Here is a 24,705-nt window from a genome sequence, read left to right as displayed (position 1 = left end):
AGGGTTATAGTAATTTAACTTTATAAAATTAAGAATATAAGAATCCTCTATTTTTTAATAGATATAGTTAAAATAAGGCATAATAAGATTCCTAAATACTATAATAAAGATATAGAGAGAATTATAATTTTTAATAAAAGTTTTCTTAATCTTAAATATATAATTAGATATCTTAAGGGATTATAAGATTAAGATTATACTTATAGAGAATAACTAATAGAAAAATATATTAATTAGGCCTTAAGAATAAGGCCTAAAAAAGGGGAGAGATTATATTATAACCCTAGCAGTTTTATTATATATACCCTATATTTTCCTCTAATTACTATAATCCCTACTAAAGATAATTAGTACTAAGAGTTTATAATTAATACTAATTTACTTAAATTACTACTAATCCCTTAATAACCTTACTAATTATTTAAGGATACCTCTAGTATATAGATTATATTTATTAGCACTTTATAAAACTTAGCTTACTAGCTATTAATAAGACTTCTTTACCTAAATATGCCTAACCTGCTCTATTTACTATTAAGAGATGTAATACTTTATAACTGCTTAATATAACGCCTTATGACTCTGTAAACATTAAACTTAATATGGACTAGTTTACCTGTTTGAAACCTATTCCGTTATATTTAATAGGTAAATGAGATATTAAGCCGGCGGCATAGGGCAAAAAGAACTTGCCTATAGAAAAGAGGGGTTATAACTTAAGGCAGGTAGGGAACTGATTAATTAGAGGGATATTGATATGCAGGTAGTGGCAGAATTATGGAGAATTAGTAGTTAAGGAAGCTCGGCGCGACTGAGGGAAAGGGGCTGTGGAAGATGCGGCAAGACCGGACATGATGCAAAGACATATTAGGAAGGTATCAAGGCCTCTGGAAAAGAGTATAATACCTGACTTTAATTAATCAGATAGCCTATTGTGTTTTTATTGTAATTTCTATCTTTAAGGTTGAGAATTGTGTCCCGCCTGCTTATTATATATGTTAACATAAGTACGAAACACAACATAATGTCTAATTATGGAACACACAGCCCTTTAGGAAAAGTGAAGCCAGTAGATGTGCGACAAGAAAGAGAAAAAAAGGCATTTAGAAAAGAGCCTGAGTTTTGCATACATAAAATCCTCAAGAGCCCCAAGTACTCTCATACTGGCGATTGAAGAAAATCTTGCCGGCCGGACCATCCCAGTCTATCTCGCAACCATGGCCCAAGTATTGTTTCTTCTGTTTTTCTTTTTTCCTAATCCAGTGTACCAGCGCCGCTATTGTTGCTGTCCTGCCAGGGCAGAGGAAGGGGGCCTCCTCGAGCCCGCTGGAGCATACCACCTGAGTAGCGGCGGCGCTCGTTGCTCTCAAGGCTGGGTCCAGGGCGGTAGTAGCAGAGTGACCAAAACCTTGGCTAATGGTAGAGAGGCTAGTAGGAGGGGTAAGGTACATGACCGAGGCCGTGGAGCCATGGCGAGCCTGGGGAGATATGGCAGAGGATGAAGGATTAAGAGAGTGACTCAAGGTGTATGACATGGAGCTAGAGGGCGGTTGGCTGCAGGGGCGCCGGTTGAAAAGATGGCTACCAGGGGTGACGCCATGCTAGCAGCAGACACGGCGTGGTGGGCCTCATCGCCCATAGAAAGGCCACCAGGCGAGCGATGCGATGCAGGAGGCGAGTGGGTGTTGCGATAACGGGTAAAACCACCAGCGTTATGATGAATGTGAACGCCCGCAGTGGCGTGGTTGACATTCTCATAGATGGTATCCTGCATCTGGCTCAGGATGTTGCTGATGTAGATCAGGTCCTTCTGGGTGCGTTGGGCATAGGCAGATAGTACTATTGGACAGAAGGGTTCTGGCCAGGAGAGGGGCCGCTATGCACGGCGACAGGAGTTGGCTAGGGCATATAATGCCCAGGAGCAGGCATAGGGCAGCTGGAGATAGAGACGGATCCGTGGAGAGGCATGAGAGAGCGGCCCATCTGAGAATAAGAGGAAGGGTCAATCTGTCGGCGCTTGGCATTTCTGAAGAAGTCATCGACCACGTCGTAGGTGCGCTTACGGCCACAACCACCGGCAACTACTGCGTTGTAATCTAGATGCTCAGTATGGGTGTCGTTCACTAGATGCCCGTCGAAGTAGAGACCATAGTTGGTAGAGGGCTGGGGAGCATAGTAGCTGCTAACATGACATGCCTGGTGGGCGAAAGCGGCGTCGTTATTTCGCACCTGGTCATTATGGTTATAATAGCTGAAAGTACCTAGACGCAAATTAACCTCGAAGAGTATAACGTAAGAAGGTTACAATGGCTCCCTACAGAACAACGGAGCTAAAACATACCCTCGGGAGGCTGAGGCCTGTGATTGAGACCGCCCTGATTTTGAGCTGGTCGTACAAGAACCGAGTCGTCGGCATGAGTCTGGGATCGATAATCAGTCGCACTTCTGGATTACAAGACCAAAATGAGATTTCTTACCTTAGCGTGCTTCTTTAGATCCTAGGGATGCTTGAAGGACTTGCCACAGAACTCACATTTGTGAGGCTTGAGAGGCACATAAACACGAATATGAGGAGTGAGGTGGTCTCGCTTGACCGTAGTAGTATAACATGAGTTCCAATGGCAAGTGAGGCTGAGGTTGTTGGTGCTCTTGCGGCCAACATGACGCTCACAGATATGCTCATGGGTTGTATTAGCGACGTATTCTATGTGATAGAGATTCTGGTGAGGTGACCTTTTGGTTGCAGGCATTCCATCGGCAGGTCAGGTTGTCATCGTTGCTAACACTGCCCCGAGACGATGCTATAGAAGATTGCGCTTCCTTTACATTTGACCAAAAAAGTCTGAGCAGAAAGTCTCGGCAGGGCTTGGCAATAATTTCAGGGTACTGTGCACTAAAAGATACTTGCTTCAGGAGCACTTAGTTGCGGTGTCTGAGAGCACCGTCCATATAACGCAAAATGATGAGGAGAGCGGCTGTCGTCTTCGCTGTTGAGACCGTGTGACTAAGGTGGTCCGATCTGCTGGTGACTGGGATGTGGATACTATGTAAGGAGCTGTGCTCCTCTCGGATATGTAACTTAGAACTATCAACAACACAATCAACCCATTTTGTTTTATCATTCGCCCACTCGGCAATGACGTCACTACTGGCGAATTTTATCATCAGAATGCATCCACTCCATGCCGGTGCTGCTGGAAATTTTATAGCGAGTGCTGTCGCGGCTGTGCCCCTAGGATGTCGCTGAGACAACGATATCACACTGCCTTCAAGATGCGTTTTGGCAGGTGCTGTTTGTTGCTCGTTCCCTCACGCTATCCTTACACCCATCAATATATAAAGCCAGTTCTTCTCTCCATCATCTAACTTGATGTCGCTCATTCGCCGCCTCCGACCCTCCCGCCTCCCGAGCGACCATCAGCGAGTGATTGACCGACTCTAGCGTCAGGATCTCCCGCTTTTCAGCAACCATGTCCGATTCCCCTTCCAGCAACACAGCCGTCTCTGGTGAGCACTCCTCCCGTCGCCGGGACTGCTCTTCATATTCCTCAGTCTGGCATGCAACCGCCTGCCGATTCTCCCTCCCAATACTGCATATTATAAACTGACCATTCTAGAGTCCATAATCACTAGTAATACCCACGCATTAGCCTGTTTTTTCACTTTTTAAGATAGATAAGACTTGCCTATATATATGCAGCACCTGCCAGCGCCCCTTCGCCTAATTAGAACATCTCTATTAACACAAGTACTACTATATAAAAGAGAAGCCCTTCGAGTATCTTAAATATATATAATACTTTGCCTGCCGCGATCTGCTGCTGTATTACTGCCAGAAGCTGCACCATACGTCGACCACGTTATTATATGCCGGCAATCGTCGCGACTCTGCCAGCGGAGTTAGCGGCATCGCCTCCAGCCGGAGCCGAGCTTGCAGTACTAGGTTGAGTACTTCGGCCTATAACTTGACTTTATCAATCTCGTTCTTTATAAGCCTATGTGGTTTTCTGCAAAGATGGGCCTAGATTCTTTAATATATAACTATATATTTATATAACCTATAGTATAGAAGGCGTAGGTTATTTATATAATTAAAATATTCTATTATACTAACTTAATAATTAATAGGAGTATTAACAGTAATATACGTAAGAATAAATTAAATATTATCTTTTTTCCAACCTTATTAAACCCCCTTTACCTACTTCTTAGGTAAACTTACTTTTCTTTTATTAATAATAGCTAATATAAGTATAACTACTATATCTCTATATAGCAGTTAGGGTAAGCTCCTAATTAGGTGCTATATATAGGCTACCCTTACTAACTAAAAAATATTAAATCTAGTATTAAGAATAATTAATTATATTTTAAATATTTATTTAATAAAAAAAGCATTTTATTATTATTTTATAATAAGAACTTATAAAGTTATAAGTTTTTATATAAATTATATTATTTATTATAAGTAAACTAGAGTTTATTAGTTATTTTAAATTTAATTTATTAGCTGCCTTATATTATAGTAATATTTATTTATTTCTTACTAAAATTCATTTATTAGTTACTAAATAATATAGGGGATGCTATTAAGTATTATTATCTTTATTTCCCCTTTACTATAGGTTACCTCCCTTTTTACTTATAACTTCTATTACTACCTTTATTATAATTAGTATTACTTATACTATTTAACCTTATTAATATCTCTTTTAGACTTTCTTATATTTCTTTAAATAACTATAATACTATCTTATATACTTTACCTCTTATATTATATCTTTTTTCCTCTAAGTAATTTACTTCTTAACCCTTACCTATCCCCTTAACTCTTACCTTCCCTTATAACCCTTACCCTTTATCTTTTCTATAACCCTAACCTTTCCTTTTTCTTTCTTACCTTTCTTTTAATTTTACTTATTTATTTTTATTTTTACTTTTCTTTTTAATTTTATATATTTTCTTTTTAAGTATTTTTTTCTTTTTTTTTCTTTTTAATTATTAACTATGTATTATTTATCTATTCTTTTTATCTCACTCTTTCTTAATATATTATATTATTATATTACTTTTCCTATTTCTTAGCTATTTTCTTAACTTCTCTTTCTTATATATTCTTTTCCCCTTTTATTTATAGCCCTTTTTATTTATATTTCTACCCCTATATCTTCTCTTTATATTTTCTCTATACTCTTACTTATATTCCTTATTCTATTTTAGCTATCTTACTTTATATTATTATAATTCTTTATACTCTTACCTTAAACTAGCCCTTTTATTTCTATTTCTATCTTTTCTCTGTTATTTTTTGCTATTTATCTTATATTCTTTAAACAATTACTATTATTTTATTATATAATATATAAACCTCTTATTACTCTTTTACCCTTTACTTATACTCTTTATATCTCTTTCTTACTTTTTCTTTTATTTTAACCTTATTTCTTCTAGTTCTTATTATTTATAATACTATTTTCTTTTCTTATTAATACTAATATATAATATAACTTATAATTATTTATTATTTCTATTTATAGTCTTTGTTTTTATATTATAATCTTATAAAGATTCTTAATTCTCTTATATCTTTTATCTTCTAATTCTTTTTTATTATATAATATTATTATATTAATATTTCTTCTGTTTAAATATATATATATATATAGTTTTTATATTATATTAGCTTACCGTTTTATTACTTCTTTTATATTATATTATTTAATTATTTCTTATACTTATCTTTTTTTCTTATATATTAATCTTATCCCTTATGGCTTATTTTATTTCTTTTACTTTAAAATTAACTTATATCTTGTATTACTTACTTTATATTATTTGACTTTTAATTTTCTATAACTTATAAGTTATCTTATTTTAAATTAATTTATATTTACCTTATTTCTCTTTTATGTACCTTTCTAAATACTTTTCTTTTAACCCTACCCTATAGTAGCTAAAGTACCTTATATCTATTATCTTTTTATTATATTTCTAAAAGACTTTATTATTTTATATTTATATTAACTCTTTTTCTTTATAACTAATTTTACTTTTAATTTATATAATATTCTTAATTAATATTTTAACTTTATTACTTTACTTAATATTCCCCTTCCTTTCTTATAATTATCTAAATTACCTTATCTTAAATAGCTAATCTATTTATTATCTATCTTTTATATAGCTACCTTATTTATTTACCTTAATTACTATACTCTAGCTCCTTTATATAATCTACTTTAAACCTTTTCTTTATTACCTCTTATATTATATTACTAACTCTTATTAATATTATTACTAGTAATATTATATTATAATAACTATATTACCCCCCCTTTATTCTCTCTACCTTATATTTATTATATAGCAAATTGCATTCTTAATAATTTAAGTAATTTGTAAAATATATACTTACTTATTACTAATTAAAATCCTTTTGTTATAATATCTTAAAGCTACCTTTATAATAATCTAGCTTCTTTTTATTTTTTATCCTTACTTTATTTATATACTATATAATATAGTAAATTAAATAGCCTATATTATATACCTAATTTAGCTATTTATATAGTTTCTTTATCTATTTACTTATATATTATGTATTTTCCTTAAGCTAATTAACTAGTACCTAAAACGCTTCCTCCTTCTCCTCCTCTTCTTCTTCTCTTCCTCCTCTTCCTATCCTGCTCTTATCCCTTAAGCACCTATTATACTCGGCTTGCAGATAATTGCAGCAAATCTCATCTCTATTAAAGAAGCAGCTAAGTACTAGATATCAGTACCTTATAGTTATTATAAGCAACTTAGCACCCTCTTGGTTTATCTAATTAATATTGCTGCCAAACTTACTGCACTATCCCGGCTTCTTATTTATAAGAATTACTAAGTCTATTACCTCCCCTTCCTGCTAGCTGCACCTGCCTATCTGGTATATAAAGTTAACTAATTTAAATAGCAGGCTAGCATAAATAATAGTAATAATTCTATAAATATTTACGTATATCTATAGTCTTATTATTACTATTATTTAATGCTGCCCCTCCTGGCTATTAATTTAGTCTTATAATATATAAGCCTATTACTCTTATATAAGCTTGTTATAATATAATCTATAACTAATCTATATTGCTATTACCTTATATTAAGTAATTAAGTAATAATATATTATACCTTATTAAGATGCCTATATCTAGCCCTCTATCTTCTTAATTACTACTATTACCCTATCCTTTATCGCTATCTTCTTACCTAGGTATATACTATTAATACTATATTAGATATTAACTTACCTTATTAATACCTAGATAATTATTATATCTTATACTAGTGTTTACTCTTAAAACTAGCCCTTTATTAACACTAGTAATATTACTATTAGTATTACTAGCAGGCACCTAAATTAATATATCTTAATTAGTAATTTAAGCCACTTTTAATAGCTAATATTAATACTAAGAATATAATACTTATTAAAGAAGACTCTCTTTAATAAGCCCTAGGCCTAGATGTTCTCTATATATATAATAAATTTATTACTAATAGCTATATTAATGCTAATTACTACTAGATATATGTCTTATTGCCTCTCCTCCCTGTTTAAGTTAGCATTACTCTTCTATTCTATGCAGTTAATACTAAGCCCTTAAGCCCTTATAACTAAGTCTTATATAAGCAAGATAAATAGCATACTATAATACTAACTAGGCCTCCTAGGCTATTTTTATCTTCTATAAATACTAAAAAAAAAAGATACTCTTACCTCTGCTTATAAGGAGTATAGTAATTAGTAACTTACTTTATATCTTATTTTTTTTAAGTTTAATAATTTAATATATACTATTATACTACTACTATACCTTCTACTTTACTCTTTCCTTAAGTATTTACTTTAGTTTAGTATTAATTCTTATATATTTATAAATAATACTCCTATTCCTACCTTAGGCATTATTAACTCCTTATTAATTATTTCTACCTAGTACTTTACCTATTTACTATATATATTAATACGCTTTAACCTGGTTTTAAATTATTTCCCTTATATTACTCTTTCCTTATATTAAATAAAGAAAAGCTTAATAAATAATAAGAGTATATAAAAACCTAAGTAAAAAGTAATAAGAGAATTAAAATAAAAATAGAGAGATAAAAGATATACCTTACTTTTAATATTATTATACCTTTTAAAATATTATCTTTTTCTTACTTAATTAGTAATATTATATCTATTACTTATTTTATTAATAATATACTTTTATATCTTATTAAACTTTTTATTAATATAATTAAGAAAGTTATAATATAAATAGCTAATCTCTTAATAGTTTAATTTTATCTTAGGCTATAATTAATTTAGAAATTATAAGTTAATAATATAATAACCTTATATAATATAGCTATTATATATTACTTAACAATCTTATATATACTTAACCTTTAATTACTAATATAGTTTATTAATTAATAAATTAATAACCTTATTATTATTATTAACTATAGCTACTTTAAGTTTTATTTATTAAATAATTAAACCCTTAACTAAATAGCCTATTTTAATAGCTATATATTAATAGCTTACTATAATTAGCTAAGCCTTAATCTTAATACTTAAGATAAGCATAAGCTACTTATTAAGTATTAGCATATCCTAAAACCCCTTCTTTACTAACTTCTAAAGCTATAGGTTAAGTATGCTAAATAAATTATAAATACTAGAAAGCTAATATAGTACCTTTTCAAATAGTAGTAGCTATATAATATATATTACTATTATTAGACTTAGGTATTTAGGTAAGGAGTAAGCTACCTTATAACTACTAGTCTTGCTATTTAGCCTCTTATTTTTATTTTAATTTATAATAATTACTACTTACTTATTAAAAATAAAGATATTCTTTAATAATTACTTAATATTATAATATTTTAGTATTATTACTTCTAGACCCTGCCTAGGCTGCTATTTCTAAATATAAGTTATTATATATATATTTACCTAAAATAACTTTAGCTAGCTAAGATACTTTATAACTACCTGCTAATAATATATATATTATACCTTACTATTACCTAAGTTTACTATCTTCTAAAATATCTTACCTATTAAGCCTATTAACTTTTTAATACTAGCCTTAAGTTATATATTCTTTTAGCTTCTTATAAATAACTGCCTTAATGCCTTATATATTAAGTTAATAGTAATATCTTATAGCTATATTATCTACTACAGCTCGCACTACTACCTACTTATTAGCTTATCAAACTAGCCCTCTGCCTCCTACAATACCCCCTAGGCCATCCCCTAAAAGCTAACTATAATAATGCAATTAATTAGATAGTTAAGCATCTTATTACTATACCTATACCTGCCCTACCTCCTAAGCGCAGTATCCTTAGCTATATATTATCTACTAGATAATTATATTAAATAGTAAGTATAAGCTACTTATAAGCTATATATAATATATCTTTTAAAAGTGCTTAATAGCTATAAACTTGCTTTATATATTAAGTCCTTTATATTATATAGGTTATCTTTAAAGAAATACTTTATTATTAAAAGCTAATTATAATATAAGAAGCTTGCTATAAAGAAAATATATAAATATACTAAGATCTAGTTATTATCTTACTTAATACCTAGTATAGCTATAAAGTAAAGTATTAAATTATTATATTACTTATAGCCTAGCTTTTACTTAATATAATTAATATAAAAGTAATACCTAGCCTAATTAAGTATATTTATATTAAGGTTAGCTTCTTTTTCCCTTGCCTTTATTTCCCCTCCTTTTCTTTTAACCTTATTAGCTATAATATTAAGTTATTAAATAATATTACCAAGATAACCTTATTACTTATTTATAAACTAAATACTATACTCTACCTAGGCCTTATTATAGCCTAATAGCTAGATATAGGTATAATAATATAAATACTACTCTTAGTATATACTACACTGCTTTATTAATACTAACTCCTACTTATAACTAAATAACTTTATCTCTAGCTTTATTAAGTTAATACTTTTAAGCTACTTTAGTATCTTATTTAGTATTTTATTTAGCTACTATAACCCTTATACTAGTATCTGGCAGAAGCTTTTAGCTAGTATATATAGCCTTATATTTACTTTATAGTCCTCTTACCTTTATATTCTAATCTTGCTTATCTTAGGATTAGGCAATAAGCTGGCCTAGTAAAGCTTTGGATTATCTTTCCCTTATAAGTATACTACTTACTTTATAAACTATACCTATCTAGACTTAGTATTAATACCTCCAGGTTTCTTAACCTTCCTCCTGCGCTCTATATTAGCCTCTCTAAGCTCCTTCTTGCAGCTGCTAACAAACTTCAGAAGTCTGGCATTAATACTGCCACCGCTACTGCATTTTATTCTACCTAACTCCTTAACAGTAGTATAGCACTCTCTCAAGCTGCAGCTGCTACAGTGGCAGGCCTAATCTAGTTCAATAATCTAGTATCTCGTATATAGAGCTCTGCATAGCAATTAAAGCATAACCAGGACCTAGTTGCGCTGCAGCCTGCTAATCTAACTATTGCCATCTGCTAGGCTCTTATATTTAGCGCAGGTTTAGTATATCCTTATATTTATTATAGTATATATCAGATACTAATTGCTTTTATAGCTAAAGCTTAAAAGTTTCTTAAGTTCTAGGATTAGTAGGCTCTTATTAGGTAGCAGCTCTATATCCTTATTATTTAAGTCTTATAGTATTTAGAAATATAACCCTAATAAAGAAAATAAAGTAATAAATATAATTACCTCCTTAAGCTCCTTTTCTATAACTTTATAATAGTTATAATAGTAATTCTCTACTTTATTTATATTAGGCTTAATTACAGCTAGGTAAAGTAGATATAGTAAAGTATTAAGCTATTTATAAAGCTAGATTAGTATCTGGCCTAATAGCTATAGCTGCTTATTTTTTACTAACTTTATTATATATAAGAAAGGGTAGAAAAGAGTATTATATAAAAGATAATATAAAATAATTAATATAATATATTAAATTAATATTAATTATTTAATAAATAAATTATTATCTAGCAGTAATAAATAGAAATATACTATAAAGTTGTTAAATCTATTATAAGCTATTTACCTATTAATTTCTATATATTATTTATTTAATTTATATATAGTATTAGAGGTTTTAAGGGTTATATTCTTTTCTTCTTTTTTTGCTTTTCTTATTGCCTAGAGTAATATTACTAATAGGGCTTTGCTTTATACTTATAACCCTTACCTTTCCTTAGGGTTATCCTAGGGTATCTAGAGCTATCTTTTAAGGCTAATTAGCGCCTCTGTCATAGCAGAACGTCGTCCCGAAGGGATAGTCCGTGCTACTTATCAACTGGCCCAATCAGATCGCCTGCTCGCTAACCCCAAGTCATACGTTCAGCCAGAACAACACCCGGACTAGTGACCAAGCGAGGTGGTTGCCAGCTATTCCGTCACTCTCGGGCCCAGAGACGACCCGGGATATGCTCGTCCGTCTATTTGCGGAGGATCAAGCTCTGAGATCGGGGGTATATCAGGTGGCGGAAACCGGAACTCAAAGGCCAATTATGATTGATCTTTGGTAATTCCCGGAATCTTGTCGACGGCATCCTTTCTGTGGCGTCGTGTAACTGGTGTTATATCTTTATGCTTGCTGTGTAAATGAGTAGGCACCTTATTGTGATTTACAACTGTAGCGACATGTTTGACATACTAAGACTTGATAAGTCTTGAGATACACAAAAGGTCATAATTCCGTCATGGCTAGTAAGAAATGTTCGATCGTATGACATTAAAGGATATGGACATAGACCGGAAATATTAACACATGCGTAAGAAATGGACAGGGGTACGCGACCATTTGGGGTTCACGCCAATTAAGAATAGAAGAGTAGGGTCATATATTTGATATGTTCCGAGCACTTCCGGTGGCTGCATAATTAGCGCAAACCTTCTCTATATGTGGCAAATCCTGTATACAACTCTTCTATATTTAAGGTTCCTTATACCTATTTTAAGGAATTAATATCAGACATCAGCCCTAGTACACCGCCTACTATATTCCGTTTTTGTCTTATGGCTTATATGTAGTCTTTTTAAGGTTTTTGTTTTTCTATAATTATTAGTTTCTATTTCAGCCTTTCTTGGCTCTCTCTATTGTAGTATCTAAGCTGCATATATAGTTCTTGTCCTTGTTTCTCAAGATATATAAGGCCTTCAAATCATCTCAATAAAGAAAGCTTCTCTACAAGACACCATCAGAACAAACACATCTAAACAATCACTCTTGTGAATAATCAATAACAACTTAACTTATTCTCTTATCTGTACTTCAAACATACGACATTCGCTTATCAGACACGAAAGCAATAAGTCCCTGTAATATCTAATAAACGTGATCATTCTTTATTACTTCCACTAGTGTATTACTTTCGTACACTGGGCGCAATGAAGAGTGTCATTGTTAGTATTACGGTGATACTCGGCACAGTCCCCCTTCTAGCCGCGCACCCACTCCTCCTCCAATATAGTTATCCCCCCGCAAACGGCACGACCCAGTACCAACATTCCCACAATAAGCGGGAAGCTGATGCGTCAGCTCAGTGTGGCTTTTGCGCTCTTCACGATCTTTATGGCCACTATTATCTTGATCTAAGTGCCTGCACTACAAGCGACTGCCAAGGGTTGGCTAATGAGGCGCAGGAGAAGACTGGGGCCGACAGCTGCGTTGAAAGTAGTAGTTTCGCTGGGTGCTTTATTAAGTGCTACTACTCTGGTAAACCAGATCAAAACAGTATCGACCAACTCGATAGAACTTATTGTTAGATGTCCAGAATCTAGGTCATTATTTCATTAGCGCCTTTTTTATTATATGGGAGTTCAAATGGATTCGCAGCTGAATCCGCCGCGCAGCTAGTAGAGTAAAACATATATCCAAGATAATATATACTAGGCCATACTTATTGCTTTACTTTTGCTTACTTAGACTCACCATGAATTTAAGTCAAAAGATGATACCCTGCGCTTATGTATGAATAATCAATTGTGCAAGTAGGGATCGGGTTGGGAGGAGTGTGAATATCTGTTAAATTCGAGTATTGGCCAGAAAATACAATTAGAATCCGCTAAAATTTAACTACGACAGATAATCATATAAAATATAGACCAAATAGTAATACTAAGTACAGTGATTCTAGTAATGATTACTAATCCCGTTTTAATTGCGATTTGCGCTCTATATCCTCCTTTTTCTAGGCTAGGGTTATAGTAATAGCCAAGTAGTCCATCTTTTGCTCTTAATTAACTCTTTTATTCTAACCAATCACCTTCGGCCCTTTTACTGAAATCCTCTTTCACTTTACTCTCCCCCTTATACTTATCGACGCCATATCACTTCCCCTGCAAATTACGCTGTTGCCATTACCTCCCTAACCTGGCAGAGGTCTCCTCTTTTACTGAAGATAGGATAGATAAAAGGGATATAGCGTTTATTAATTATCGTATTGGCTCTATGAGACCGGCAAAAATACCATACGTGTCTAAAGGCAAGGACATTAGTCGCTGGTGCAAGTCACGGATAAGGGTATAGTGTTATTTACGCCTCAGTGTTTGACCATTGATTTCCGAAACCTAAATAAAATTAAATACGAGCATTATAGCATTAGTTTCATATCAATCACTGCTTAATCAGATTTAAAACGTTCAATGGTCTCTACGCATGACGCTTCAACGATTTCTTACCTCTCTCTTCATTAGCGTATTCTGGCTTTTAGTGAGAAACTTTAACAGACACTAATAGAGACCGTCATCAGATTATTATAAGATTGATATAAGAATGCGATATTTAGGGAGAAGAATAAAAGGATATATAGGGTTAGCGCTAAGCTCTGTCAGAATCAGTTCTAGAAGGAGCCGGATGGTTCACATTTGCGGCGACGAACGTTGATGAGCCTGAGCCAAAGGTGACGCATTGCCTTGAAGTCTTGCCGCGCTTTAACGTGTAACCAAGCACCAATCAGAAATTCAAGACAACTCCCTATCAAGGTCAAAACTCCCCTTGACTAGCGACTTTTTGAAATTCAAGTCTACCCCCTGCAATGAGGGGTACAATAAATCAATGCTACTACAATTATTTGGGTATATAGGACTATGCGTTGCTCTTGAAAGATGTGAAGAAGAGGTAGCTTCACTGAAGAATGAAAGTTTGAGACTGCGCAAGCAACACAGCACAGACATGCGCGGAGGAGCTGCCTTCTGCCTCCAGTCCGGAAGTCCATTCGAACCTAGTATTAGCGATTCACTTCTCCGTTTATTCCCGTCTATCGCCCCCAAATCCTTTAGACTGCATCATCTCGAGAGTCGGAAAATACACAGTTTTACTTTAATCCGATGATGGCAATGGCGACGCTGATGGAGACGACGATTCGGCCCCATTGTCAATGTCCCCTACAATTATCGAAGATATTGCCAACCGCAAGCTTGAAAGGGAGTGAGATCGATTGGCCATCATCACCAACTGTTTTCCGTTTGTCAATCGTTTGGATAGCACGACGTTGCAAGAAGGCAAATACAATCTCAGTTTGTCTTTGCTTGCACTGTTTGGTAAATGGGGAAATATACTGAATTGCAAAGCTATCAAATAAATAAAACCACTATATAAATTCATCTATAAACGCTGGTGACTCTATTTGTATTCTATACCAGGACTGTCTATTCTTTCCTCGTGGAGCCTATATGTCGCCTAAGCCTCCTTTTTAAAACGCACCTGCTACCCTTATTCGTAACTTAGGGTAGTTTATCAAGGACTGACAGCATATAAAGGAAATATAGCTAAATATCCAGATAACAAATAAAATTAAAAGCAATATATCATGCCAATCTAAGCCCCTTCTTTAAGCCAATCCAAAGGCCAATACAGCCCCATAGAATAACAAGCCTATTAACAGAACTGTCTGCCGTTTTGATCCTGCACCATGAAGCCAGATACGCCAAACTTATCAGGGATGGTTCCAGCCGCGTCCAGGAAAGTCAACGGCGCGGGGGCTCCAGCCTGCGGGTTATTCGCAGCCTGCAACAGATTAAAGCCCTTGCTATTCGCCAAGTCATACTTAAGCATAACATCAGTCGGCAGGTTCGGACTGCTATACAGAGTGCACGACCGCTTGCCACCATCTTCTGGCATGAAGGTATGCTTCCACACCCAGTTCGTGCACTTATTAGGTTCCTCTAAACACTTGGCAGCGCAGTCGCAAGCGGTCTTAAAGCCGTCCTTAAAGAAGAAGTGTTGCTCTGTGACGACGCCTGTCATGTCGATACCCTGGTAGTACCGGACGCAGCCGCCGTCACGATTGGGAGCCTGAAGGTTGGGGAAGCGGTCCTTAGTGATCTTGCCCTTGCAGATCGCCCAGTCCGAGTAGCGGTCAAAGTCTGGGAAGATGTTGCTGTCTGAGTTGTCGTAAGGAGTGCAGTTGAAGGGAACAGCCAAGGCAGCGGAGGCAAGGAGGGCAGAGAGGGCAGCGGTGGTGAAATGCATTTTATCGAGAGGCTTAAGCTGATAAGTGAAGATAGATGTGGTTAAGTTGATTTGTTTTGTTAAGTAAGTGATTGATAGTAGTGATACTGGTGAGAATTGAGACTTTTGCTAGGACCTTGATGATCGTTATATATACTTCTGAATTTACGAATAAATGTTACTGGAGTATTTTTATCTTAAGAACGTCACTTACACCTCTAGCAACAATATGACAACTAGACCCAGAGGCTCCACGATCCGACTATATGAAACCTGTGCGGCTGTGTCCTGGCCTATCAGAGAGAGAGGATGACATTGACAAGATGCCTCAGACATACTAGTTAGCCCAGATTCTTGATAGAGGAGACATATATTTCAATTAAGCTATGCTCTTCTTGGAATAGCCTGGTGAGGCTTAACCCTTCTGCGGTTTTACCTTGCTATTAACAGCCCGGTGGCTTGGCAGTACATCCCTTCAATACTCGATAGGGCTGTATAGCATCGATGTGGCTCAGTATTGAAAACCCTAAAAATAGGGACCGAGGTTCTAGATCTCATGCCACGGCGCCGTCCTACAGCGGGATCCAGACACGTCCACGTCAGCCCCCGAATGATTGCATCACTATGATAAGCCTATGTCGAGCTGCAACACAACACTAGGCATCATGGCGACCCATTGTTCTCTCTTAGCATTGGCACCCAAATCCTGCTTAAACAGGCGGTTCAGCAGCCCTACGAGATGTCAGACCACAGTCGCCTCTACCTCCTCGTCGCCGCACTATCGGCTAATATACGGCGGCCGATCGTTGTCCTCCCGACTTTCCACCCGCTGCCTGTTCTCGTTCGGCTAGTCTTTCGAATGTCTCACACATCACTTGCAGCACGGGTTCGTCGACCTGAATAGGGGCTTTTACAGGGTGCAAGTCTTTCTTTGCCTTGAATTACCGTAACTGCTTAGCCTAAGGCATACTTTCCGCTAGTGCGTTTAACTCTTTCCTTTTGTTAGTAACTTTGATACCCTCCTCTTCTGCCGTGCTGAATCTCTCAACTTGTTCTTGGTGAATCCTTTACGGTGGTATAATGAATCGAATCGACTTAACCGTCGGCGGCTGGATCTGAAACACATTCAATTTGTGCTAACCTCAATTGGAAAGAAAGCTAGGACAACTCACGGATGTGATTGTCTTAGCAGAGCATATTAGGTGGTCTTATACGGGCTGTGTGACGCGGTATGTGCAATTAAACTGATATTTCATGAATTAGACTTACTCTTACGAACCGAGGTAAGGATTCTTATTTAGCCATTACCTGTAATTAGCAGGCTACGTACTTATACCGGCCCGAATTTGATGGGCTGAATCATCTGTGTGTCTCCTCTTCATATACTATCCTTTCGATTCTCTTACAGAGCAGCATTTTTCATTTCCACTTACTGGGGCAATGAAGTAACCGGGTGACTGCTATCACATGCCTTGGATAAACACCCGGTTGTCTCTAACTAGCCACAGCCACTGCTATTGCTTAGTCCTTCATAGCATGTAGATTGTTCCCGTCAGCCTTGATAGGCGAGAAACCCAATGAAGATGCATTGTCCGGATCGTTCAGTCGGGCTAATGGTTTCCGAGGAAGAGAGTTGATGTAATCTATCCTAGACCAAATCCAATGCTGAGAACCATGCTCTTCGTTGAGCTGTATTTTCGGAAGTGACATCCAATACAGCATATCTTGCTGTTAGGGAATACCAAATAACCAAATCACAAGTCTTTATGTATTGCACTAACGCCCCTAGATATTTTTAGACCGGGGTCAGATGCGTAGTGCGGTGGCGCGTTGGAAAAGTAAATGACCTGCATAGGACACTGCATACTTGTAATACATGTGTATGCATCGAAACCTATCTGCTTGTTAAAAGCCACTAGTTTAAGTCTTTATCTATACTAGATATTTTAAGGCTAATTCTGACTGTGATTGCGGTTATATTAGATGCCACCGCAGCTGCGCTTATGGCTGTGGCTGTGGTGGTTGTTGCGCGATGAGGGCTTAGCTCCGAATCTACCACCGGTGTATGTGGCACCGACCTACCATATCTTGACACTAACTCAAGTGAGCTTCCCAACAGGAGCTGCAGCAGTGATTGTGCCCCCAATCGAATTTCGAGGCGCAGTTGATATGCGCTAGAAGAACCAACCCGTAGAACAGAGCACGTCATCCCCTGTAAGGCTGATAGAGCCTATCTGTCGGACAAATCTTGCGAGAACAGGGCTGGGTGTCCTTAAGCTAAGATTGATCTTAGTCACAGAATCGGCCACTGTAGGGTGGCGTATAACTCAATTCTTGGTCTCGATCGGACCCAATCTGACATCAGCTGCAATAACGCCCTGGGGTCTAGAACCTGAGCAAAAATAATTTTAGTATTCATGTCGGGTGAGGTGGAACTGATTCAGTCAATCGGCATCTTGACAGTGCCACTAGCATCGTAAACTTGACACGATGAAGCTATCAGGTTTGGTTGAAACTAATCTTTAAGTTAGCGATTCTGATAGTCTTGGTCAATTTGCCTGATAAACGGGAGTATTAAAGCAGCTTACTATCTCGAAGTGTTGCCCTCTCGTTATTCCCTAAGTATAAACATCAAAAGTCGATTACACAGCCAAGTCGGATTTTCATCGTCATCAGAACTCTCATTCGCTATGTTATCACTTCTCTCTTTTCTGTTTCTGGGTATACCGCTCGTGGCAGCTTCATCTTCCCCTGAGCCCTGTGCTCTTATCACAAAACAAATTCGCGAACATCAAAAGTACAACAACTCCGCATCCGTCTTGCAATTTCCTGGCCAACTCGCGGAGGATTGTCTCCAGTCCATGCCTTTCTACCCTGAACTTGCCGATCCCTTTCTCGACGAACTTGGTAAATACGTCCAGTGGCAGTCCACCCTCGAGACTCTCAAAAACCCTCCTGATACCTACATGTCCTCGCCTACTGACATACTGGGCGGCCTTGAGATGATCCGTAACACCAAATACTCAAGCCAGTGGGAGTTTGATCAGGCAATCAAGGCCCTTTTTAACAGCGCCAATGATGGCCACTTCTACGTGGAACTATGCTCCTTTACTCCCTTCAGTTTTATGCGCAACACGGCTTTGGTGTCTGTCTCGACGGATGGCATTAAGACACCTGAACTATACACGCTTACAGACGCCAAGTTTCTTAAGAGAGCGGAAGCCAAAATCTCTCCCGTTGTGTCAATCGATGGCCGAGATGCTAGCTCGTACCTGAAGGAAATCGAAGATCAAGCGCTGAGCCAAGATCCTGATGCGCGATACAATACGCTTTTCTTTTCCTTCTCTGGCAATCCCGGTGGTGTTCTTGATGGACGTAATGTGTATCCTGGCTCTAATATCACTACGCTCGAGTTCCGCAATGGGACTACCCTTGAGGTGAAGAACATGGCCGAACTTAACGACCCTGGCTTTGAGGCTAGGAACGGCAAGGACGTCTTTGATATGTACTGTCGACCAACAACATCAAATTCATCAGACAACTCGAGTACTTCGGAACCGGTTGTTAAGCCTCCTCTGAAGTCAGGCCCTGTCGGTTACCCCGAACCACTGATCCGCGACCCCTACAACCAAATGAATGGTTATTATCTAGACGATGACACTGTAGTCATGATGATCCCTTCTTTTGATGGAGATGGACTGCCCTCGAATCAATCACTTACATTTGGCCATTACGCAACTGAGATTGTATCAAAGGCCCTGGCAGATGGTCGTACCAAGCTAATCATCGACGTCTCGGGCAACCCGGGTGGGAATGTTGACAGAGCCTTTAATCTATTCAAGCTGTTTTTCCCTTCCGAATTTCCCTATTCGGCCAACAGATTCCGACGCCACGAGGTCTCTGAGGGCCTCGTTAAGGTCTTTTCAGCCGTCAACAGATCGACGGCGTTGGAGAATAACCCTATTAATGTCGCCAATATGGCATATTCCGTGGAGGTGACCCCAGACCAGGAGGCCGGCTTCGAGTCATATGAAGAATTTCTTGGCGATGCCACGCAGTTGGGGACCCCGGTCAGCTCACTCTTCGCCAGCTTCAATTTCACCGAGGCATCTGGCAACAGCGACACTCCTATTCGTGGGTATGCTGGCCGACCCCTCAACAGGACGCAGCCATTCAAGGCGGAGAACATTCTCATCATTGGCGACGGATTGTGCGCTTCGACCTGCTCCATTTTTGTCAACTTGATGACAAATATCGGCGGCGTCCAGGCTTTGCCCTTTGGAGGCCATCCTAATGGACGGCCTATGCAGATCATGGGAGGTGTTCGTGGTTCGCAGACCTTGACATTCGACAATATTGCAACGGTGGCGAGCGCCGCTAAAGTGGTATATCGGGAGACGCCTGAGAAGCTAGAGTTTATGACAAAGGAAGAAAATGAGCGACTCATGAAGGTGGCTCCTCGGCCGTTAGAGGAGTTTCCGATTAAACTCGGATCAGGACAAGTCAACTTTCTGAATGCCTACCAGGAGGGAGACGATGATCTCCCTCTTCAGTTCCAGTACCAGGCCGGTGACTGTCGTCTTTACTATACCGCTGAGAACATCTATCATCCAGAAACCATATGGAAGTCGGCCAAAGAGGCCATCTGGGGTAATGGGTCTTGTGTCAAGGGCTCGACCGGCGGCACAGGTTCCCTTGAGGGCAGGAAGAAGGGCAAGAAGAACGAGTCGGAGGGTGGTTAGGAGGGCATCGAAGAGCAGAAGAAGGCCCCCTAGAGCGGAGCAGTGGATGTGACTATCGGATGGAGTCTCTTTATGGTGGTGATTATTGGCGTGATGCTATTGCTCTGATGGATAAAACTACCACCGTTCGACGCCGAGTTGCGGGGTCTATGTCATGATGTTTCGTGGTAAGGTGTGTCGTAGCTTCACTAGCTAAACACACATACTGACACACCTGGCACACAATAAGTCCATGTGCAGGAAGATAAACGAATGGATAAATAGGGTTAGTAGAGCCAAGTTTTGTTATAGGATACGCAGCCATGATGTGATAATTATGTATTGGAAGGCTTGTTAGATAGTTGCGAGTCTCAATGCATTTGGAACATCTGGGTTGGTACTTCATGTGATGGTTAGGTGGCTGGGTTAGCTGATTCGTTTTGTGGAATCTTTAACCCATGTTTTGATAATTAGGTACAGTTAGTAAGGCAAGCTTACCTGCCGCTTTATTAATATTAGGCTATAAATGCAAGAATTATACAGGGTTAGAAGAAAAGAACTAATCAGGCTATAAAGCGCCTGCTCTATGATTGAAAGTAGAGCTGCGGCTAATATATTATCCTCTTGCAAGTAAAAGAGGATAATATAACAGGGGTAATGACCTGGTCAAGAGGCAGAAAAGTCCTCTTGCACTTAAATCTAGAGCTAGAATAATAATATAGTACTAAGATCTAGGAATTTTCAGCTAATTAGTAACTCAGCTCAACTCCAAACGATATTACTCTAAGATAACAGCTAGGTTATCTAATTTATTAGATGATTTAAATAGAATAGCCTGCAAATAACACCTAGGGTGAAATAAGTCTATTCTACTATAATTAATTTTAGTATATATAACTAGGGATAAGGCATCTGGATCTAGAAAGTTCAACAAGTATAGGAGGGGCTTAAGGCCATGCTAAGCAGATCTAGCAATACCATGCTTTTTGACTAGATGTTCTAATATATGTTTAAGACTCAGAGCAAAACTGCATTTAGTATACATAATAGCTGCTTCTGGCAAATTATAATAAAGGCTGAGACTCTCGAGCTTCTGTAGCTTTGCTAGGGGTAAAGTGGAACTACTCTATAATAGGAAATGTAACGCTTGATCGAGAGTCATTCTATCGCAACATACCATGATATGCCGCGACAGCAATATTGATTCAAATAGAATGAAACTTCGCTTTTAATGCTCTTTAGACCAGCGAAGTATAGATTAGAATTCAACTTGGCCAAAACATTGGTGGCGGCCTTGAAGACCTAAGTCGCATTTGCCTACTGGAGTGATAGAAGTACCAACAGGTCTCATTATATTACAAATCGGTACATCACAAGTCGCACAACCATACCAAGATTGCCCACTCCGATGCCTGCTTCTTGCGTTGCCGCTGATTTCAGCAAAAGCACGCCTTTTTGGGCCTTTTGACCTTATTTGCCCTTGCCGGAAGCCCAAGCAGGTTAGGCACTCAGAATTACAGCCACGATAGACATGATTGATCTTTCTGTTTATGTGTTTTTGCCGTGCTTGAGTATCTTCCACATCTTCCTCTGCTCCTAACCGTTATCTCTTTCTTGCTTTCTTGATGATATGTGTTAAATAGGGCGTTTGAAACGCACTTCCGCCAATCCTCTTGTGACACTCTGGTTCTTCCATGATGTCTGTGTCGGTCATATCATAGTGGAGACATGTCAACACACCATCCGTTACGGGCTTAGGGAAAGCTGGGATTGAAGTGGGGTTGTGCAACGGTAATGCTAAATGTTGGGAGCTGCTTATTGGTCCGGTTTATTTCCCCGTCGAACTACCCTTGTTCTGCATCGAAGCGAGGTATGGACTGAGCCTGTCAGATCGATCATCCAACTGGAAGTGTCGGATAAACTGTCAGCCTTGGTTGTTGGTCGATATCCTTCCAACACATCGGTTGAGACGAGAGAGAACAATGCAGTCGTTCGAAAGTCTGATTGGCCATCGTTCACGTGGCAAAAATCTCGCTGCGGTATTAAAATCAGGTTGCCTCGATATTTCTCTCGTGACGCATTACTCAAAGACGAGAGAGTCTAATCGACAAAATGGCAGGAAACAATGATGGACCTATCGTGGCACCCGACGAAGATGTTAGATCCCTTATTTTGTTCATGTGCCTCGACTGATATCTGATATAGGTCCAAGACGACCGCGACTCATCAATTGGAGATGTAAGATCTGTCTCTGGCTGTTATGTAGCGGGGAGAGAATAAGCTAACAAATAGTGGCAGGATGCGACACCATCGACAGCAAGTTTGAGCAGCTCAATCCTCGACTTTCGTCACGAAAACGGGAGAACATATCATGCATACAAGGATGGAAGTCAGTTACCGTCAACGACTCTTTTTCCTAGCTCGGAGTCCAATGCTAACCTTACCTACACAAAGAATATCATCTTCCCAACGATGAGCGTGAAAATGACAGGCTAGGTACAGTCCCGGTTGCGGTATGGCGGCAACGTTTATACTAAAGAAGTCCAGACTTACAGCATAATTTATTCCTCCTCACTTTTGATAACAAACTTGGTCTTTCACCTCCAAACCTTCCTGATTCCAAGGTCAAGCGCGTCTTAGACTTGGGAACTGGAACTGGAATATGGGCAATAGACTTTAGTGATGACCATTCCGAAGCCGAGGTAGGATCAGTTAACTAAGGATCAAAAACTCGAAGCGAGGATTAGAAGCTAATACTTTTAGGTTATCGGCCTCGATCTATCTCCTATCCAGCCCAGTTTGTCAGCTTTGAATAACTATCGTTTCTCTTTATAGATTCTAATCATTAGCTAGCGTTCCGCCCAATGTTCGGTTCCTTATTGATGACATTCATGAGCAATGGGACTTTTCTGAGCCCTTCGATTATATACATAGCAGGATGATGAATTTCAGTATCCCCAATTGGCCAGAGTACTTGAACAAGATCTACCAGTAAGTTTAACCAGTACCTCAGTATTCTCTATAGTCTAACAACCTCAGAAACCTCGCTCCTGGGGGCTATGTCGAGATCCAAGAGATCGACGTGATGATGAAGTCTGACGACGGCACGCTTGGCGACGACAGTGCAATCATGAAGTGGAGTAACCTATTGAACGAGGCCTCTGTCAAGCTTCAACAAGCTTACAAAAAGATTGACGAGTTCAAAGATATGATGGCCGAAGCAGGGTTTACCGAAATTGTCGACATGCGTTTCAAATGGCCGACAAACCACTGGCCAAAGGATAAGAAGTATAAAGAGCTTGGAGTATGGAATAACGAGAATATTTCCATAGCTCTGGAGTCATTGACTATAGCACCATTTACGAGAGCCCATGGTTGGTCTGTTGAAGAGGTCCATATTTTTCTGTCTAGTGTGAGAAAAGATCTTAACAACCCAAAGATACATGGGTATTGGCCAATGTAAGTGCATATGGTTATCCACTAGTTATATTAACTAACCAGCCGACAGCTGCTCTGTTTATGGAAGAAAGCCTTTAGCATAAGGGGGTAACCTATTATAATATTAGCAATAGGGTTAGGAAATATTAAGGAGGACTAGAGAAACCTTGTTTTATAACGGTAGATAGCGAGCTAGTAATTTACGCCTTACTAGCTTTACTACTTTTTAAATATATAGTCCTAAACCTATATTATATAGGCTTAAAAGATATATAAGATAGCTTAGATTTATTAATACCCTAATTAATAACTATTTTATTTATTTAATATATTTTATTATTATAATAGTTATAGTTTCCTAATAGATACACTAGTCTATATTAAGTTTATATTAGTAAATAATATAAGGCATAATACTAAGCAGTATAAAGTATTATATCTCTTTAATAATTAATAATATAATTTAGGCTTATTAAGGTAAAGAAGTCTTATTAATAATTAATAAGCTAGAATTTATAAAAGTACTAATAAATATAGGCTATATACTAAAAGTAATTATATAATAACTATTATATAACGGTTGGGTTTTCCAAATAGGTAAACTAGTCTGTACTAGGTTTATGTTTGCAGATTGCGTAAGGCGTGATGCTGAGCGTTGCGAGGTATCACGTCTCTTAATGATCAAGTAATGCATATTAGGCTTATTAATATAAAGATGCTTTATTAATAGCTAGTAAGCTAAGTTCTATGAAAGTGCTAATGAATGTGTTCTATATACTAATAGTGGTTGTATGGGAGCGACGCGATATGAGGTCATCGTCGGTCCTGGAACGACGCGGTCCTGAGGCGCTGTCGTTCCTATACTTATCGGTCCTTGTCTGGTTGGTTGCTAAGGTGGAGTTTTTATGGGGTATACGTGACGTAACCGCTGAGGTCGTAATATATTAGGTTATTTAATAATTATAAGAATTACTAATATTTCTTAGTAATTTATTATAACTATCCCTTAGTAA

At 37.6% G+C, this 24,705-nt stretch overlaps 5 protein-coding genes across 5 annotated transcripts; 3 read left to right on the top strand and 2 right to left on the bottom strand.

The window, feature by feature from the left end:
• Positions 1–1,254: 1,254 nt before the first annotated feature.
• BKA55DRAFT_600372 (uncharacterized protein) lies at positions 1,255–4,557 on the bottom strand (the record flags this gene model as incomplete). The annotated part of the gene is made up of 8 exons (XM_046196513.1): positions 1,255–1,413; positions 1,586–1,810; positions 1,951–2,251; positions 2,338–2,420; positions 2,556–2,678; positions 2,734–2,816; positions 3,893–3,958; positions 4,548–4,557. 8 exons carry the CDS (start codon positions 4,555–4,557, stop codon positions 1,255–1,257), a joined length of 1,050 nt encoding a protein of 349 aa, XP_046040925.1.
• A 7,866-nt stretch (positions 4,558–12,423) lies between these two features.
• Positions 12,424–12,847, top strand: BKA55DRAFT_744712 (uncharacterized protein; the record flags this gene model as incomplete). Its single annotated transcript, XM_046201607.1, has 1 exon — positions 12,424–12,847. The coding sequence occupies exon 1, from the start codon at positions 12,470–12,472 to the stop codon at positions 12,845–12,847; it is 378 nt and encodes a 125-aa protein (XP_046040924.1). The 5' UTR covers positions 12,424–12,469.
• A 2,113-nt stretch (positions 12,848–14,960) lies between these two features.
• Positions 14,961–15,554, bottom strand: BKA55DRAFT_530791 (uncharacterized protein; the record flags this gene model as incomplete). The annotated part of the gene is made up of 1 exon (XM_046189168.1): positions 14,961–15,554. The coding sequence occupies one exon, from the start codon at positions 15,552–15,554 to the stop codon at positions 14,961–14,963; it is 594 nt and encodes a 197-aa protein (XP_046040923.1).
• Positions 15,555–18,223: 2,669 nt separating this feature from the next.
• On the top strand, positions 18,224–20,275 carry BKA55DRAFT_547255 (uncharacterized protein; the record flags this gene model as incomplete). Its single annotated transcript, XM_046191002.1, has 1 exon — positions 18,224–20,275. One exon carries the CDS (start codon positions 18,224–18,226, stop codon positions 20,273–20,275), a length of 2,052 nt encoding a protein of 683 aa, XP_046040922.1.
• Positions 20,276–22,309: 2,034 nt separating this feature from the next.
• Positions 22,310–24,001, top strand: BKA55DRAFT_587250 (S-adenosyl-L-methionine-dependent methyltransferase). The gene is made up of 8 exons (XM_046194636.1): positions 22,310–22,411; positions 22,460–22,492; positions 22,553–22,643; positions 22,709–22,750; positions 22,802–22,956; positions 23,018–23,055; positions 23,108–23,245; positions 23,294–24,001. Exons 1-8 carry the CDS (start codon positions 22,367–22,369, stop codon positions 23,715–23,717), a joined length of 966 nt encoding a protein of 321 aa, XP_046040921.1. The 5' UTR covers positions 22,310–22,366; the 3' UTR covers positions 23,718–24,001.
• Positions 24,002–24,705: the final 704 nt, after the last annotated feature.

Source organism: Fusarium redolens, assembly GCF_020744475.1.
Source record: "Fusarium redolens strain MPI-CAGE-AT-0023 chromosome Unknown BKA55scaffold_39, whole genome shotgun sequence".
Taxonomy (NCBI): Eukaryota; Fungi; Ascomycota; class Sordariomycetes; order Hypocreales; family Nectriaceae; genus Fusarium; species Fusarium redolens.
This window is presented reverse-complemented; position numbering and strand designations above follow the sequence as displayed.

Bases quoted from the DNA above. Each gene is read 5' to 3' on its own strand.
- BKA55DRAFT_587250 (XM_046194636.1), top strand. From the start codon at position 22,367: ATGGCAGGAAACAATGATGGACCTATCGTGGCACCCGACGAAGAT. The intron at 22,493-22,552 runs GTAAGATCTGTC...AAATAGTGGCAG, and splicing joins GCGACTCATCAATTGGAGAT to GATGCGACACCATCGACAGC. The intron at 22,751-22,801 runs GTACAGTCCCGG...AAAGAAGTCCAG, and splicing joins GCGTGAAAATGACAGGCTAG to ACTTACAGCATAATTTATTC.